The sequence below is a fragment of the Acomys russatus genome, chromosome 17 (genome assembly GCF_903995435.1).
Source record: "Acomys russatus chromosome 17, mAcoRus1.1, whole genome shotgun sequence".
NCBI lineage: Eukaryota > Metazoa > Chordata > Mammalia > Rodentia > Muridae > Acomys > Acomys russatus.
Window position 1 is genome coordinate 61429693 of NC_067153.1, and position 18727 is coordinate 61448419.

An 18727-nucleotide genomic window follows, 5' to 3' on the forward strand; every position below is an offset into this window, starting at 1 on the left:
GTGTCTTTTTTTTTTTTAAGACTTATTTATTATTTATACAGTATTCTGCCCAAATGTGTGCCTGCATACCAGAATTAATTATAGATGGTTAGGAACCACCATGTGGTTGCTGGGAATTGAACTCAGGACCTTTGGAAGAACAGACGGTGCTCTTAACCTCTGACCCATCTCTCCAGCCCCCAGTTCAGGTGTCTTAGTAATTGTTTTATTCTTATTTCCAATCAGTCACAGATCCTGGGCAGGTGAGGCCAGAGGAGGGCACACAGGAGAGACCCTGGGGAGCTGAGGCCAAAAGGGCAGCAGTGTCTGGCGTCTGGTGTGGCACAGCCCCTGTGGTGGGTTTCTGTCTTCCGACACTCAGGGAAAACTCAGGGCAAGGGACTTAGAGGCAGTTTTCTGCAGGCAGGTCAACTGTGTCTTGAGAGATGTGACAACCACCAGATTAAAAGGTGCTGTCAGTGTCTTCTGGAAAGACAGGTCTAAGACGGACCGAGTCCGGCTCCAAGTCCTGCCCCTCGCTATGGCCTGCAACCAGGCATGGATTCTCTGCCTGCCAAGCCAGACTCTGCTTTTCCTCTAGCAGCCAGAAGGGGGCAGCAAAGCCTGTGAATAAAGTTCCCAATGTGCCCCTCTCTGCCTTTTGGAATATGGGTGCTTGAGGGATCCTGCTCCCACAGGAGAAAGAACCACAGATCTTAATATGGTGGCTTCCTTGGGCTATGCCCAAAGAGCTGTTCATGAACCCAGGAGTTGGTGGGGAAAATGAGAGACGTAATGTGTCTCCTTCCCACCTTCACTGTCCGCGCCACCTCTGGCCTCACACCACAGGGTTCTGGCTTCCTCAGGCCTTATGAAATCAAACCTACCCCCATCAGAGGTGCGGCCCTACCCGAGCCAAATGTGTGAGGGGCCAACAAGAGTCCTTCCTCCTTCACAGCTTGACGGCCGGACGCACCTGCCCCGCTTCGGTTTCCTGTAATCCTGCTTTCCTCATAATCCTGCATTCTTGTCCCCTCCCTCCCTCCTGCTAAGACCCACCCAGGTGTTCCTGGGACTCCTTACTGCCCCATCAGGGGTCGACACCAAGGCTTTCTCCTGCCCTCAAGCCAGTTCGATGGCCAGCTGGGTGGCTGACCGAAGCAAACCCTGCTGGGCCTCCCCACCTCCACCAGCCATCTTGGAGATCGCTGTGACTTGTGCCAGGTCACATTACTTATGGCTAAGGGCTTGCCCCTCCTCCATCTTTTTGGAACTTAGCCTTGGAAAATTTTCTCAACCCTCATTTCTCTGCATAAATTGTCCCGGAAGAGGAGGACTTGGACAAGTGGATTCTGGGAAGCTGGCCAGTGGGGGAGTGGGGGAGGGGAGAGGCCTTAAACCTTTCTAGAACTGAAGTGAGAGATGAGGAGAGGCACTCCAGGTGGGCAACTAGACGAGGTGCCTCTCCCTGTCCCACACTGGCGTGGGGACTTCCACCTTGCAGATACGAAAACAGTGTCACAGACAGAAAGGTGTCCTTGCCCAATGAACACACCGTGTGTTGCCAGCGAGGCCCGAGTCAGAAGCCAGGAGTCCTGCCTCCCAGCTGACTTCCAGGGAGTGAAAAACCTCAGCCAGTATCTCAGGATGCCAGGCTGGGTGACAAGAAGGGACCACAAATCCCCAGAGATGTCAGAGTTTGACAACTCACACTTACGGGGCACCCAAGTCTCAGTTCAGCTCAGACTCAGCCTGGAGGGCTCCTAGCAGGACATAGCCGTGGGCTGACCCCACCCCCCAGGTTCACCAGATGACTATGCAATGGGGACGTGCGGATCACCGTGGCAGGAGCATCCTGGACTGCATGCAACAATGGGCTCATTTACAGCCCCCACCCCACTCATCCTTCACATACCACCCTCCCTCCAGCCCCTAGTTCCCTCCTCCTCAGATATCCAAGATAGAACAAAACTTCAAATGCTTCTGTAATGTTTCTTGAAGGCTGGAAGAGGGAAGGGCAGAGAGGGGCGGAGGCAGGGACGGATAGGCTGGCTACGTAGCCCCCTGTTCCTGGGGGCAAACAGGGCCCCCTACATCCACTCAGAGCCTCCTAGCCTTCACCCAGTAACTTTCCACTGGCCTTGAGCTGGCCATGTGCATGTGTGGCCCGCATGCTGCCCCAGGTGTGGCCCCCTGGTCCCGACTCCAGCAGGCACTCAGCCAGGGCAGGGTGCCTGACTTTGCACACTCTGCCTGAGATCTCAGCCGCCCCAGGAGGCTGATAAGGAGTTCTGGCCTCATCACATAGGGCAGGCTCAAGGGACCAGCCCTGGCTGTGACCATTAGCTGGATAGCTTCCAAATTACAGAGATGTAGAGATAAGGGGGCAAGGGCCCAGGGACTCGGGGCTGAGTGGCCCGGCAAACTGGGGGAAGGGATATGGGTGCCTCCATTCTAGGGCCTCAGGAGACCTGACTAAAGGAGAGCCCAGGGTAAGGGCTTCTTCCACCAGACTCCTCCCCCACCTCACTTCCCCCTCAGGCCAGTGGAAGGTGAAAAGAAAAATGGGGTCTTGGTCCTGCAGTCACACGTGCCTTGCCAGGAGATGCAGTCTGATGGACTGGCCCTAGTTCAGTCCTTGCAGCTGGCTCCCTAGAATTCCCCAGCCTGGGAGTTCAGAACAGTCCCACGCCTATCACATTTCCCCTGCCTCCCCCCACCGTCCTATGGTCCACATGATCCAGGTGGGGAAACTGAGGCACGTAATGGAAGCAATGGCTTCCCGCGCCTTTTATATTGCCCGCCCAGGTCCTAGAACAAGCAACCGGTCCTACAGCTGAGAGAGGGACAGCCCAGGACGAATTCACCCCACCTGACAGCGCCCTGTCCTCATGGTCCAACCAGGTCCCCTCCACCTTTTTCTCTTACAAAGGCATGGTTGCTTGACCTGGAAGAGAAAGTGGTGGTGCCCTAAATGACTGAGCGGGGGTCACAGTCTCAGGCAGGTTTCTCGGGGTCTCCCTTCCACCTCCTCGTTCCTTGGGCCTGCAAAGGCAAAAGGTGCACTCAGCCTTGACCGGGCCTGTTTGGAAGGTTTGGAAGATGCTATTGGGTGCCAAGGGCACCGTAGGGAATGCCGTGGCCTCAGATCTGCAGGGACCCGGGAAATGGCATTATGTATGTACAAGCTGCAGAGGGCAAGGGGAGGGCTGGCTGCAGCAAGTTTATGTCTGGTCTTGCAGGAGCACAGAAAGGGTCACAGGACAGGGAAGGGACATTCTCTGGAGGAAGGAGGAGGGGGCTGGGGGGGGGGAGGGGTCCTCATTCCCGGTTGGTGCCAAAAAGCTGCAAGAAGAAGGTGAAGATGTAGATGATGTCTAGGTAGATGTTGAGGGCTCCAAAAATATACTCCTCGGGACTCAGTGAGTGTCGGCGGTTACCCATCAGCAACTGGGTGTCAAATGCCAGGAACTGCAAGAGAGGAGCAAGGGAGAAGCCATATGTTCAGTCCGTGGGACACTAAGGGGGCTAAGCTGCTGGTATTGTCGCCTGGCTGTTTGGTGACCCTGCTGCCACAGTCCAGGGCTTGGACTTTCCCCAACACCTTGCCCCCTAATTACCTCTGCCCCTAATCACTGAGCACTTACTTTGTTCCAGGCAGAAACACAGCAGGGAGGCAGGCTCTCTGCCCTCAGAAGCTAAGGTCTGAGGGGTAGGGGGTGTGTTAGTAGCAGTGCTGGGGGTTAATGAGGAGTCCCCCCCCCCCCCCGCCTGTGTGGGTGTGGCAGCAATTAGGGAGGGCTTCCTGAGGAAGGGAGCTTAGTTGAGACAGCCTTCACGCTGTCATCCCAGGCCCTGCTCCCTGTCTGAGGGTAAATGCACGCTTCCGGTAATCGGGGGAGGGGGGGGGGCTGGGGCTGGTTATATGCTTTACAGACCTCAGCTCCTTCCAGGAGAATCGCTCTCAGTCAGAGGAAACCGAGGCCAGAGAGGCGGAGATGTTAACTACCTAAGTTTAACTCACGCAGGGAAATAGCGAACCCTGGGTTTGAGCAGGCTGGCTCCGGCATCTCCCACCTACCCACTCTGTTGCTCCCTGCAGCACCCTGGGTTAATGGGCTTCCTGCTCTCCCAGGGGAACCTTCTGGGCCTATCAGATGATTCTGCACAGATTCCCTTAGTCACAGCTCCCTTGTGCCCCCAACCACTCCTGCCAGCCCTTTCCATTGTCCACAGAAGCACTGGCCTCTCCCTCACAGCTGTCAGCTGGGCTCATTCTCGGCAGCAGAAATCCTTTGCGAGCAACATATGAAATAAGGCAGGTCGGGACATCTTTTGGAGGATTGAGGCCGTAAAGTCTCTAAAAAGGAAAGTATCTAAAAAGGGAAGGGCCACGGATCCACGCAGATGGAGGTTTGGGAAGAGCCACGGATCCACGCAGATCGAGATTTCTTTAGATTCACTGTGGTCCGAGTCTAGCTCACCCATGACTTGTATGTGGAAGGCCTGTGTCCCTGGGTTCCTCCCACACCGTCACATGTAACATAAATGCTTTGGGACAATGAGAGACACATTTAGCTGAGCTCACTGCTTAATGGGGTGAGGGAGAACTTTGAGATAATTATTTGAAAGCTGGGTCTGTGCTGTAATTAGTGCCGTGGTGGGGAAGCTCTTGATTGTTCAAGGAGAAGGTGTCCTAGGAGGGGCGACACTTTACCTGGGGTGTGAAAGAGGTGTGGGCATTGGCTAGACTGGGCAGGCCTCGGGAGGCCCTGGGGACCTGGGGGGACCTGTCGTGAATAAAGAAAAATGAAGTGCACTGGGAGCACCACGGGGGACAGAAGGTGACAAAGGGGCTGTTGCCTGACCGTGAAGCTTGCGTTTGCCCAAAGCCAGGCTGAAGGATGTCCCAATCCTTGTCCTTCAGCCCCTCCACTCCCAGGACCCAGACCTCTTGGGGTTGTTTCAGATGTAGCCCACAGAAGGGCTGGAGAGATGGCTCAGAGGTTAAGAGCACCGTCTGCTCTCCCAGAGGTCCTGAGTTCAATTCCCAGCAACCACATGGTGGCTCACAACCATCTCTTCTGGCCTGCAGGCAGAATGCTGTATACATAATAAATAAATAAATCTTAAAAAAAAAAAAAGTAGCCCACAGGGAACTCTGGGGGGAATCCCTGCCCTTCATGCTAATGCCATAAACACAGGGACCAAAGACATCAGCAAGGAGTTAAGTCCAGCCTGTGGTGCCCAAGGAGGGTGACTCTGAGCTCAGTCTCAAATGTCGCCTGATGCCGAGACTCTGTCCTGCCACTCGCTCAGTTGGGGGAGGTGAGCAAGGCCTCGGGTCCTTTCCTGGCCCGTGAATTTCAGGCTGTGAAAGGAGATGAGAGTGCTCATCTCAAGATGCCGTTGCGAGACCGTGATAACCACACTATACGCAAGACACCTGGCACACAGCCGGCGCCTAACGAACGGTGGCTACTGCTGGGGTTTTACTGCAGCATCTGTGGCGGCGGCATCCTCGAAGGACTAGGCAGACGCTGCTATTGAGGCTCACGTGGCTCACACTTCACATCGGGGAGGCAGAGAGATTCTGAGGGGAGCTGTGGCAAGGTCGAGGGGGCCCTGTGTGCGTGGATCGGGCCCCTGAGCTCAGCAGATTGGGGGTGGGTGGGGAATGCACTGACACACAGACTGAAGCTGGAAGGGTGAGGGTTGGGTCCTTGCTTCGTGTTTCAGGAGTTAACTTAGCCACATGACCTCAGTGCCCTTGTTTTACAAAGCAGAAGGCAGCAAAGACGATGATCCTACTGCTCCCTACCATACAGCACCGTACAGCACTGTACAGCACTGCATAGCCCCATATAGCCCCATACAGTACCATACAGCCCCATACAGCACCATATAGCCCCATACAGCACCATATAGCCCCATACAGCACCATACAGCACCATACAGCACCATACAGCCCCATATAGCACCATATAGCCCCATACAGCACCATATAGCCCCATACAGCACCATATAGCCCCATACAGCACCATACAGCCCCATACAGCACCATATAGCCCCATACAGCACCATATAGCCCCATACAGCACCATATAGCCCCATACAGCACCATACAGCCCCATACAGCACCATATAGCCCCATACAGCACCATATAGCCCCATACAGCACCATATAGCCCCATACAGCACCATATAGCTCCATACAGCACCATATAGCCCCATACAGCCCCATACAGCACCATACAGCCCCATACAGCCCCATACAGCACCATATAGCCCCATACAGCACCATACAGCACCATATAGCCCCATACAGCACCATATAGCCCCATACAGCACCATACAGCACCATACAGCACCATATAGCCCCATACAGCCCCATATAGCCCCATACAGCACCATATAGCCCCATACAGCACCATATAGCCCCATACAGCACCATATAGCCCCATACAGCACCATATAGCCCCATACAGCACCATACAGCCCCATACAGCACCATATAGCCCCATACAGCACCATATAGCCCCATATAGCACCATATAGCTCCATACAGCACCATATAGCCCCATACAGCACCATATAGCCCCATACAGCACCATATAGCCCCATACAGCACCACATAGCCCCATATAGCACCATATAGCCCCATACAGCACCACATAGCCCCGTACAGCACCATATAGCCCCATACAGCACCATATAGCCCCATACAGCACCATATAGCCCCATACAGCACCACATAGCCCCATACAGCACCACATAGCCCCATACAGCACCATATAGCCCCATACAGCACCACATAGCCCCATATAGCACCACATAGCCCCATACAGCACCATATAGCCCCATATAGCACCATATAGCCCCATACAGCACCATATAGCCCCATACAGCACCATATAGCCCCATACAGCACCATATAGCCCCATACAGCACCATATAGCCCCATATAGCACCATATAGCCCCATACAGCACCACATAGCCCCATACAGCACCATATAGCCCCATACAGCACCACATAGCCCCATACAGCACCACATAGCCCCATACAGCACCATATAGCCCCATACAGCACCACATAGCCCCATATAGCACCATATAGCCCCATACAGCACCATATAGCCCCATACAGCACCATATAGCCCCATACAGCACCATATAGCCCCATACAGCACCATATAGCCCCATACAGCACCATATAGCCCCATATAGCACCATATAGCCCCATACAGCACCACATAGCCCCATACAGCACCATATAGCCCCATACAGCACCACATAGCCCCATACAGCACCACATAGCCCCATACAGCACCATATAGCCCCATACAGCACCACATAGCCCCATATAGCACCATATAGCCCCATACAGCACCATATAGCCCCATACAGCACCATATAGCCCCATACAGCACCATATAGCCCCATACAGCACCATATAGCCCCATACAGCACCACATAGCCCCATACAGCACCACATAGCCCCATACAGCACCATATAGCCCCATACAGCACCACATAGCCCCATATAGCACCACATAGCCCCATACAGCACCATATAGCCCCATATAGCACCATATAGCCCCATACAGCACCATATAGCCCCATATAGCACCATATAGCCCCATACAGCACCACATAGCCCCATACAGCACCATATAGCCCCATACAGCACCACATAGCCCCATACAGCACCATATAGCCCCATACAGCACCATATAGCCCCATACAGCACCATATAGCCCCATACAGCCCCATATAGCCCCATACAGCACCATATAGCTCCATACAGCACCACATAGCCCCATACAGCACCATATAGCCCCATACAGCACCATATAGCCCCATACAGCACCATATAGCCCCATACAGCACCACATAGCCCCATACAGCACCATATAGCCCCATACAGCACCACATAGCCCCATATAGCACCATATAGCCCCATACAGCACCATATAGCCCCATACAGCACCATATAGCCCCACACAGCACCATATAGCCCCATACAGCACCATATAGCCCCATACAGCACCACATAGCCCCATATAGCACCATATAGCCCCATATAGCACCATATAGCCCCATACAGCACCATATAGCCCCATACAGCACCACACAGCACCACACAGCACCATACAGCACCACACAGCACCACACAGCACCATACAGCACCACACAACACCACACAGCACCACACAGCACCACACAGCACCATACAGCACCACACAGCACCACACAGCACCGCGCAGCACCACACAGCACCGTGCAGCACCGTGCAGCACCACGCAGCACCATACAGCACCGTGCAGCACCATACAGCACCGTGCAGCACCGTGCAGCACCACACAGCACCACACAGCACCGCGCAGCACCACACAGCACCGTGCAGCACCGTGCAGCACCACACAGCACCACACAGCACCGTACAGCACCACACAGCACCACACAGCACCATACAGCACCACACAGCACCATACAGCACCGTACAGCACCACACAGCACCACACAGCACCACACAGCACCGTACAGCACCGTGCAGCACCACACAGCACCACACAGCACCGTACAGCACCACACAGCACCACACAGCACCATACAGCACCACACAGCACCATACAGCACCGTACAGCACCACACAGCACCACACAGCACCGTACAGCACCACACAGCACCGTACAGCACCACACAGCACCACACAGCACCGTACAGCACCACACAGCACCACACAGCACCGTACAGCACCACACAGCACCACACAGCACCACACAGCACCACACAGCACCGTACAGCACCACACAGCACCACACAGCACCACACAGCACCGTACAGCACCGTACAGCACCGTACAGCACCACACAGCACCACACAGCACCACACAGCACCGTACAGCACCACACAGCACCACACAGCACCATACAGCACCACACAGCACCACACAGCACCGCGCAGCACCACACAGCACCGTGCAGCACCGTGCAGCACCACGCAGCACCATACAGCACCGTGCAGCACCATACAGCGCCGTGCAGCACCATGCAGCACCGTGCAGCACCACGCAGCACCACACAGCACCGTGCAGCACCGTGCAGCACCACACAGCACCGTGCAGCACCACGCAGCACCACACAACACCACACAGCACCGTGCAGCACCGTGCAGCACCGTGCAGCACCGTGCAGCACCGTACAGCAGCATCGGCTGTCATTACTCTCCACTATCATTTTACTCCACTCCACTCCGCGGAATAGATTTGCCTTCCTAAGTGACATGTCCTCTGCAAAGAGCACAGGTGAGCGGAGGGGCCGGCCCAGACGCTGTGGGCTGTTTAGCAGGCTCCGCTGCCAAGCATGAGTTAATAAATCGCTGAGCTGGCTTATCAATCAGCAGCACTTGGTTGCTTTCCCAGAGCCCGGTCACCCCTGGGTGAGCTCATGAAACCGAACCTTTCAACCTAGAAGGCTTGGGCCTGATCGGGTCTGGGGGTGCCCTTCCCCCGCAGCCCCAGGAGCACCCACTCAGTGGCCACCCAGGACAGGCAGCCTCTGCCCTTGGCTCCTGGGTGCTCTTCTGCCTGGTGTTAGCGGTGGGTGGGTGGGGGTGTGGGTGTGGGTGTGGGGAGCCTGCCCCAAGGGGTTACCACCCACTGCTGCAGCCTCATTCCTGAGAGCTACCTGGGAGCTTTTTGCTTATTTGCATTCAAATAAGGAGCACCTACTATGTTGGGGGGGGGGGGAAGAGCTGACAGTTTAACGAGGGCAACAAAAAGCATCTGACTTCCATCATCAGGCCAGCGCGACGGCTCGGCCAGTGAGGGTACTTGCTACCAGCCTGATGGCCTGAGTTTCTTCCCTAGAACCCTCGCAGTACAGAGAACTGACTTCTAGAATTGCCCTCTACTCTGTCCCTGTGTGCCCTGGCAGGTGGGCAGTGTCACTGTTTAGTCTACGAGGTCAGGGGTCTTAGAGAAGTGGCTTGCTGATAGCCACTTGTGTAGTCCCTGGTCTATTGGAACTGGGGTAGAGCAGGCTTGCAGGGGGAGAAGGAGGGATCCGCACAGGGCAGAGGAGCTGTGGGCCTCTGTTCTAGTGCCCCACTCAGTAGGGCTGCATCTACACCATCGGCTCTTGACCTCCCTAACTCTTTTTTTTTGTGTGTGTGTTTTTTTGTTGTTTGTTTGTTTTTTGTTTTTTTTTTTTAAGATTTATTTATTGCATACGAGTGCTTTATCTGCAGAAGAGGGCATCAGATCACATTATAGATGGTTGTGAGCCACCATATGGTTGCTGGGAATTGAACTCAGGACCTCTGGAAGAGCAGGTGGCGCTCTTAACCACTGAGCCATCTCTCCAGCCCGCGACCTCCCTAACTCTTTGACCCTTTCAAACAGTTCTTCGGGGGCTTAGCAGTTAAGAGCACTGTCTGCTCTTCCAGAGGTTCTGAGTTCAATTCCTAACAACCATCTGTAATGAGATCTGATGCCCTCTTCTGGTATTCATGAAGACAGAGCACTCATGTCCATAAAATGCATAAATAAATATTTTTAAAAAACAGTTCCTAATGTTGTGGTCACCTCCAACCACAAAATTATTTCATTGTTACTTCATAACTGTAGTTTTTCTACTGTTATAAATCATAATGTAAATATCTGACACCCAAGATATCTAACATTTGACCTTTGTGAAAGGGTCGTTTGACACACCTGAACGGGGGTTGCGACCCCACAGGCTGAGACCTGGGGACCTACAGACTCTGGTCACATAGTTAGCCTGACCTTGCGACACTAGGAATCAAACATATATCTGTTGTCTGTCCCTCCGTCAAACACCATCTCCTAGCTGACACCAAGACACTCTGGGAGAGCCACACTGTGGGAAACCATCAGTAGACAAGGATTAAACATTAAAAAGCTGGGGCTGCAATGTGTTGAACCAGCATAAAAAGCAACTCGTGGACCAGCCTGTCCTACAGAAACGGCACCACAGTGCAGGAGCTGCAAGCCCTGGGCTGTTCTTGTAGGGCGGGTTCTAACAGCTTTACTGGAAACCATTGACCCTGTTGACAGGGACAGTTAACTAATGTGACGCAGAACTGAGGCGGAAACCTCTGTGATATCTGCTACCATGAGAAGCCTTATCACACAACTGCACAAAAGTCTGCATGTGCCTCAAGAGCCCATAACAAGCATGTCTCCAGAACAGTCTCGGAAGAGAGCGCCTGCCCATCGAGGTCACCGCTGGGGAAGGCGGGGATGTGGTCAAAATGTTTGCTTCATCCATATTTAAGATTTTTAAAAGCTGAAACCCAGGGCTAGATGTATTCATACAGTATAAAGTACAGCTTATAAAGACAAGGACTCAAACAAACAGCACACACCAGGGGCTTGTGACTTTTAAAATACTCAAGCCTCTGTGACTAAAGTCACACTATTGTCCCCACTATTTGCTGACATGACTGGGGTGCAGAGTATAACTGACTTGTCCTCATCACACAATGTAGGGTGAATGCAGGATGGGGTGTGCGCACGATGGTGTGTCTGCGTGATGGTGTGCACACACAATGGTGTGTGTGCACACCTGGGTGCTATCAGGATAAGGTAAGAGATATAAACAAAGCCCTTTGCTCAGAGAGACGCAGGCTTCTAATTGGATGGTGCAGAGAACTGTGCCCATCTGGTGTCCTGTCCCTTCTATTAGAACTAGACTTTGGCCTTTGGGATGCTCCTCTGAGCCTTTTGTGGATTAGTGACATAATGGGACCCCTTCTCTGCAGTCAGACAACACAAGGTCCCTACACCTCTGGCTTGATTGCCACCCCACTGAGGATGAGAAAAAAGGAAATGTCAGGTGAGGCCCTGGGCCCTCAGTGGCGCTTTCGCTCTCTATCCCGACCAGCCCGGGCTTTACAGAGACTTTGCATATCCAGTCTCTTTCCTAGGACCCTCAGCTTGTGCCCTGAGAGAATCTTCCATCTTTCAGGGTAGGGTGACCCAGCATGGACCCAAGGCCCATTTGGGGTTCTGGTCCAGCCTTAAGAAGCAGGCCCCTCCCGGGTCTCTCCCACATTCAGTTTTGGCACACTGTCAGGAACTCTTGAGTTTGTAGCTTGACCCCTTGCTGGATGCCAGAGCTGAAATGCCAGTAGAAGTGGGTGAGGCAGCTGCGAGGTGTTGGCTCTGAGTGCCTCTGCCACTAGTGCCCGCTCCCTGGATGCTTTCTTGAGAGGTTCACCCATGGGCCAAGCTGTGGGGCTGGGCAGAAACTGTGCAGGGTGAGGTCAAAGGCCTGGATAGCCTGTCTCTAGCAATACCTGAGCCTTCACGGTCCTATGCCTGGGAAAACTGCCTTAACCTAGCTGGACCTTCTTTGGGGTAGCTTAAGATACAGGGATCTATCCTGGCGCAGTGGTGCACATCTGTAATCCTAGCACTTGGGGAGGCAGAAGCAGGCAGATCTCTGTGAGTTCAAGGCCAGCCTGGTCTACAAGACAGCTAAGGCTACATACAGAGAAACCCTGTCTTGAAAAACCAAACCCAAACCAAACCAAAACAAAACAAAACAAAAACCAAACCAAAACAAAACAATAAGACCCTGGGCCCTTCCTTCTGAATAGCACGCAAGGGTGTGTCCTCCCTTCTTCATGCAAGAGGGCCGCGCCCATGAACTCTCTCAACTACTCTTTATGTAACTTTCAAGATGATCCCAACCAAGGTGTTTTGAAGAGTCGATTGAATGAGACATGTTGAGGGTCACTGGGGACCAAAGTTCCTCTTCCTCCTCCCTGTGACTCAGCTCAGGACATAGCTGGGACAGTGCGTGCTCATCTGTGCAGCTGGGCCATCCCAGCACCTCAGAGGATGTGCCCGCCCCCACCTCACTCCTCAGGCATCCGTGGGTGGGTGGCTGCTCTGTGCTCTGTTGCTCCGGGAGTTGAGGCTCCATCAACACACAAACCAGAGTGGTGCGTGAGCCCCACTCTCTCAAGGAGTTAAATGCCACCCCCACTCCAGTCAGAAAACCAAACAGAGCGGAAAAAACCTAGAATGTGTCTGAGGAAGAGATAGCTATGCAGAGCTAGGGGCCCAGGAGGAGGGTGTGGTGCCTGAGTGTGGAGGTGCTCTGCTGGTGGCGAGGAAAGACAGCATGGAAGGGCAGAAGGAAAGCTGGGACACTCTCAGGGGACAGGAGCAGAGAAGCCTGGAATCCTGGCTGTGGAAGAAGCCTGCTCTGCCTAGGCAGCAAGTGACCTGAGTGGACACAGCTGAGCTGGGGAGGAGGAGGTCAAAGGGGGCCCATGGGAAGCAGCCATTGGAGGGATGCCAAGCAGAGGGTTCCCACTCCTGCCTGCTTCCTGCACCAGAGACCGTGGGCACAGCAGGGGAAGCCACTGCGGGACACGGACCAAGCCTGGTGGACGCAGTTGTACCTGACGGTGGGAAAGAAGGGACACAGAGCTCAGCAGGGTGCTGAGGTAGAGCTGTGGGAGACTCGCTGCTGAGTCTGAAGTGCAGGGTGTGGGGAAAGGACTGGAGCTGCCAAGGAATTTGCCCCGAGTGGGAACGCTGAGAGAGGCTGTACAGAGGCAGAGGGACCCAGGCAAAAGAAAAGTCTCCTTTGCATGTGTTATGGTAAAGGGTCTGTTAGATTTCAGATGGCCGACTGACTAAGGCAACTGGACATTTGTGTAAATTTATAGTCACCAACATAGAGCATGAAACTCAAAGGCCCAAGGCTTCCTGAGCTCCTGAGGGAAGGAGACGATGGGGCTGCCCGCCTCACCAAAAAGCAGGAGCTGGAGGCCTGGAGGAGGCTTCTGGGAGAATGAACGAATGATTTTGCTGAGCTAGGCCAAGTAGGGCCCAGACTGCCTAGCATTGAAAAGGCACACAGGAGAGAATGGGAGCAGATAACCAGGGGACGGGGGTGTGGTGGGGCTGATGTGGGGATGTGGGGTGGGGGGCATGGGGTGGGGGATGGGGAAACGTGCTGTGGGGGATGAGCACAGACTCCTAAGCAGTTTTTTTTTTGCTATATCTGGGCAAGAGATTTAGAGAGATGTGGGTTAAGAATATTTTGCGGTTTTTATGTTTCTTTAGGTGTGTGGGGGGATTACAGCATGTTTCCATACATAGCCCAGTAAAGAAGTCAACACATGATGATGGTGATGATGGTGGATTTCCTTTCTGCCCCCGACCCCACCCCAGCTCAGGTGACCACAGAGGCACTAGACACCAGTTTCAGGACACCTCAGTCCTGGGCCAGGACCTGTCCTTTTCTGGCTGTGAGATTCTGCCAGCCCCACAACCTAACACTCAGGGCCTCCACTGTGCAGCAAGGCAGGCCTTGCTTCCTTTCCCCGATTGTGGAGAGACAGCAATGGAGCAGTAGGCGTGAAAGTGGGTGGACCGGATGGCCGGGATTATTTTTGTTATTCTAATAACACGAGGGATTATTAAACAGATTTAAAGGCTTACCACCTGCCCAGCCCTCCCTGCATGCATAGCCTCCTCAAACAGCTTGCAGCAACCTGAACCCTCAGGAAGGAAAGTACATGCCCTGGGCCTCCACGGCACGCACTGCACTGTCTTCCAACTCCACCGGCCTCTCCTGCTCTGAATTGACTCCATTCCTGTCCCTAGCCATGGCTGCTCTCTGAGGGCCTCCCCATGACTCTGCCCAGGTTTGTGGCCCTGACTTTTCTCTCTCACCTTCCTTCCACCCCGGCCCCCCACCCATTCTGTGGCATTGCTCTTCACTTGAGAAAATATGACCTAGAAGGGAGGAACACTGGTCCAGGAGCCAGGAGAAGTGGGTATCCAGGGTAACCAGCCATCTTGCTTTATTTAGGACTTAGGGGTTCCCAAGAAGTGGGATCTCCACTGACCTGACACTGGGAACATGGCAGATAGGCTGAGGTGAGCTGGCACTCTAGTCTTGACCCATCCTTATGACCTTATGACTTGTCAGGAAACCTTACACCAGCGGCTCTCAACCTTCGTCACGCTGCGACCCTTTAATACAGTTCCTTATGTGATCCCCCCCAACCACAAAAATATTTTTGTTGCTTCTTTAAAACTATAATTTTGCTACTGTTATGAATGACAGTAAATATCTGATACTCAGGATATCTGACACGCGACCTCGGTGGGAGGGTCATTCCACACCCAAAGGGCTCATGACCAGAGGTTGTGAACCGTGGCCTAGAACTTGGATCTCACACCTGTAATAGGTGGCTTGGTGTGCCTTGCACTCTTCCGGATCTCATGTTCTGAGACTAGACGTCCTTGGTTCATTTCTCAAAACGCATACAGTGCCAAGCACTGTGCTCCTCCTCCTGGCTGACGCCTCTGGGCAGGTAGCGCTTCACACATAGCCGATGCTCAATAAAGACCCGTGAAAAGGCTGAATACATAAACCTGGAGCACCTCTGTTCCTGCCTAGATCCCGTCTAAGGTCACGGTTCGGACCTGTTGTAATCCCCTTGATACAAGAGAAAAAGAGCCCCTGGAGGGCCCAGCCCATCCTCTGCCCAAGTCTCAGCCAGTAGCTCTTCTAGCTTAGGGACTTCAGGGACTGGGAACGGCACTAAATAGGCACAGCGCACCTGACTTTTACTGTAGTAAGACTGACAACTCCTGAACCCCAAACTGCTAATGCAGAAGACTTTGCGGTGCTTTGAGACAGGGTTTCATGTGGTCAAGGCTAGCCTCAGACTCTCTAAGAAGCCAAGGATGGCTTTAAACTTCTAATCCTCCTGCCTCCACTCCCCAAATGCTCTCATTACGGGTGTGTACCACCATGATGGGTGGGGGGAACAGACAATTCTTTTTTTTTTCTTTTTAGTTTTTCAAGGTAGGGTTTCTCTGTGTAGCCTTGGCTGTCCTGGACTCACTTTGTAGACCAGGCTGGCCTTGAACTCACATTGATCCACCTGCCTCTCTGGGTGCTGGGATTAAAAGCATGCGCCGCCATGCCCATCTATCTCTCTGGGATGTATTGGATATTCTTGTCATCCATGAGTCTCTGGAATGTGTGACAAAGCTGGGACTCTGGCCACTTAGTGTAGCTGAGAAAACTATAGAGAGAGGAGGGCCGGTTCTTTTACTGGTGATAGATGTCTCTTTGGATGGCCTCCCATGATGTCACAGACACACACTTGTCTCATGTGTGATCCTGAGGCACCTACTTAAGTGCTTGGGGGCCCACGTGACTCAAAGATATGTTGGGCTGCTTTGGTGTGGGTGTCTGCCTGGCTTTGGCCATGTTGCCTGGGCATCTGCTTCTAGGCACTTCCTGCTTGGCCTCTGGAGCCAGATGTCCAAGTTCCCAGGTTGGTCCTACCGGGTCCTAGGAAGCCAGGATGACCTCAGTGTGTTATCTGGCATCTCTGAGCTTCCTCTTCGTGGTGAGCTCAGAAGAGTGGAACCTATCTGTTAGGTGAGGTGTGAGAATTAAGAACAAAAGAGAGCCATCTGGGAGAAAGTGAGTGCTCAATAAATATTAGCTAAGCTCCAGGTGTGGTGCATGCCTGCATACCAGTGCTCAGGGGACTGAGGAGGGAGCATCGCAAGTTTAAGGCCATTTTTTTTTTCTGAGCCAATTTGTTTTTAAAGGGCAAATAAGTAAAGAAATACGTAAATAGCCGGACGTGGTGGCGCACGCCTTTAATCCCAGCACTCGGGAGGCAGAGGTAGGTGGATCGCTGTGAGTTTGAGGCCAGCCTGGTTTATAATATGAGTTCAAGACAGCCAGAGCTGCACAGAGAAACCCTGTATCGAAAAAACAAAAAAACAAAAACCAAACAAACAACAACAACAAAAAAACAAACCAAACCAAAACAAAGAACATAAATAAATTCGTTCTTACTGTAAACTGAATTTGGTGACAACCGTAACGAACAAGTTCCCTTTAGTGAGCCTTTCACCTGGTACGCAGCTCTTCCCAGAATGCTCTAGGAGTTGCTAACTTGCCACACAGCAGGATATCCCCATGCTCTGCCTGAAGGAGGGACAGGCCCCTCGTCTTAGTCCTGGGCACCTAACCCCCTCTGGTCACCAGCTTCTACCCTGTTGCTCTCATATCCCTGTGCCCCGCTCGGAGAGCACGCCTTAGGCACAAGATGAAATTCCCTGGGTGTGGCACTGTGCCAGCCCCACCCTCAGATGCCGAAGAAAGGTTCCATGAGGAAGACACGGGGGGGGGGGGGGTGTCTGAAGAGAGTCACAAAGCTGGAAAGGTGGCCCCAGGAGCTGGGCCAAACTCACCAAGGTAAACACGCCTGCTCCTAGCACAGCATAGACGGCGTGGAGCCAGGGGACCTGTGGGCAGAGGAAAGATGATGGGTTTAGCATGTAAAAAGGAGCAGCTGGCAGAAGTGCCAGAGGTTTGGGGGGAAGGCTCGGTCTAGAGGACGGAGAAAGTGGGGGAACTCCTCTCTGAGAAGCCCCAGGACTGAGAGAGGCACGGGATTCTCTGGGTGCTCGCACTGGTAGGATGTCATGAAGAGGCCTGTGGGGGAGGCTCCCACAGACCTAACATTTCCTCCTTCAAAACAGAGCCCCAGGCTCAGGCTGGCCAAGGGTGACACATCCTTTTAGCCAGTCATCTTCTCAGCCTTGGTCTGGCTCTAGGCTACCCCTGCTGTCCCCATTCATCCCTGTTCTAGCTGGAGGTCTGTCTGTCTGTCCCTCCACAGAGATCTTCCTGTCTCTGCCTTGCGAGCAAGGCTCAGGTGGAAAAACCTAGTCAGGGTGGGCATGGAGGTGGAGGCGCCTGGAGTCTCTGCCAGCTAGGCATGATGGGCCTGTCTCTGGAGGCCAGACCAGAGCCTCTTCCCAGATTGTGCTCACCCCTGCCCCCCACCGATGGTGCATGCAAACTTCACAACTGTAAGGTGCCATGTTAGTGCTGCCCTTTGTGGAGCCCTTCCAGAAAACGTTCTAGAAGGTTCCTGGAAACAAAGGCATCCCATCAGCTTGGCATGGGTCAATAAAGGGTTCTTTGAAGTTCTGGGGCTCCTTCCTGTAACTCTCCCATTCCTATCCTAGATACATAGAGGCCACCAGGCCGGCTCCGGCCCTTCCCTTCGTCAACAGGATACTGGGAAAAGCCAAGGAAATGCCAGAATCAATCTTGACATCCTAGATTGGGTGCCAACTGCCTGGAGGCTGGCGTTGGGCAGGATGGAAGTGGGTTAGAGGGCGTGAGGGATGCCATCCCAGCCTGGCAGACAGGAGGCAACGGGAGACCAGGCACAGATGTGGCTGGAGAGACCACCATTGAGCCCCCAGTAGACCCAACGTTTTCTTTCCTCCGTTGTCAGGATTCAAACCACCTGTCGTGTCACCAGCCTGTCCCCAGCATTGGGTGGCTTCATCTCCTACACAGTAGGCACTCTTGTGGGCAGACCAGATGCCATTAGGAGACCCGGGAAGAGCCTTCCAGTGGGTGGGTGTCTGTGTAATGGGGTGGGGAGTGTATTCCTGCCCCACTGCCTAGTTTCCCTCCTGCCTGGCTAGCCAGATTCTGCCTCTGGGCTTGGCTGCTCCCCTTGGAGGCCCACTGAGCCTGCTGCGCCCCTGGAGCCCCAGTGTTTCTTTCTCAGCTACAGCCCCCCTCACCTTTCTCTCCACCTGCAGGGAAGATAGGGAAAATGAAGCCGGATGCGGCTCATGGAGCTGGGCAGGTGCCCAGGCCTGCCAAGAAAAGCCTCCTTGTTTGCTTGCGGTATGCT

General features: G+C 53.6%; 1 protein-coding gene across 1 annotated transcript in view; it reads right to left on the reverse strand.

Annotated features, from left to right (window-relative positions):
- Positions 1-3278: 3278 nt before the first annotated feature.
- Faim2 (Fas apoptotic inhibitory molecule 2) overlaps positions 3279-18727 on the reverse strand; it is a 31935-nt gene continuing 16486 nt past the window's right edge. The window contains exons 11-12 of the mRNA XM_051160334.1: positions 17259-17312; positions 3279-3450 (exon numbers count right to left, since the gene is read on the reverse strand). Of these exons, the coding sequence (XP_051016291.1) occupies positions 3301-3450; positions 17259-17312 (204 nt within the window). The 3' untranslated portion in view covers positions 3279-3300. The remainder of the gene's footprint in view (positions 3451-17258; positions 17313-18727) is intronic.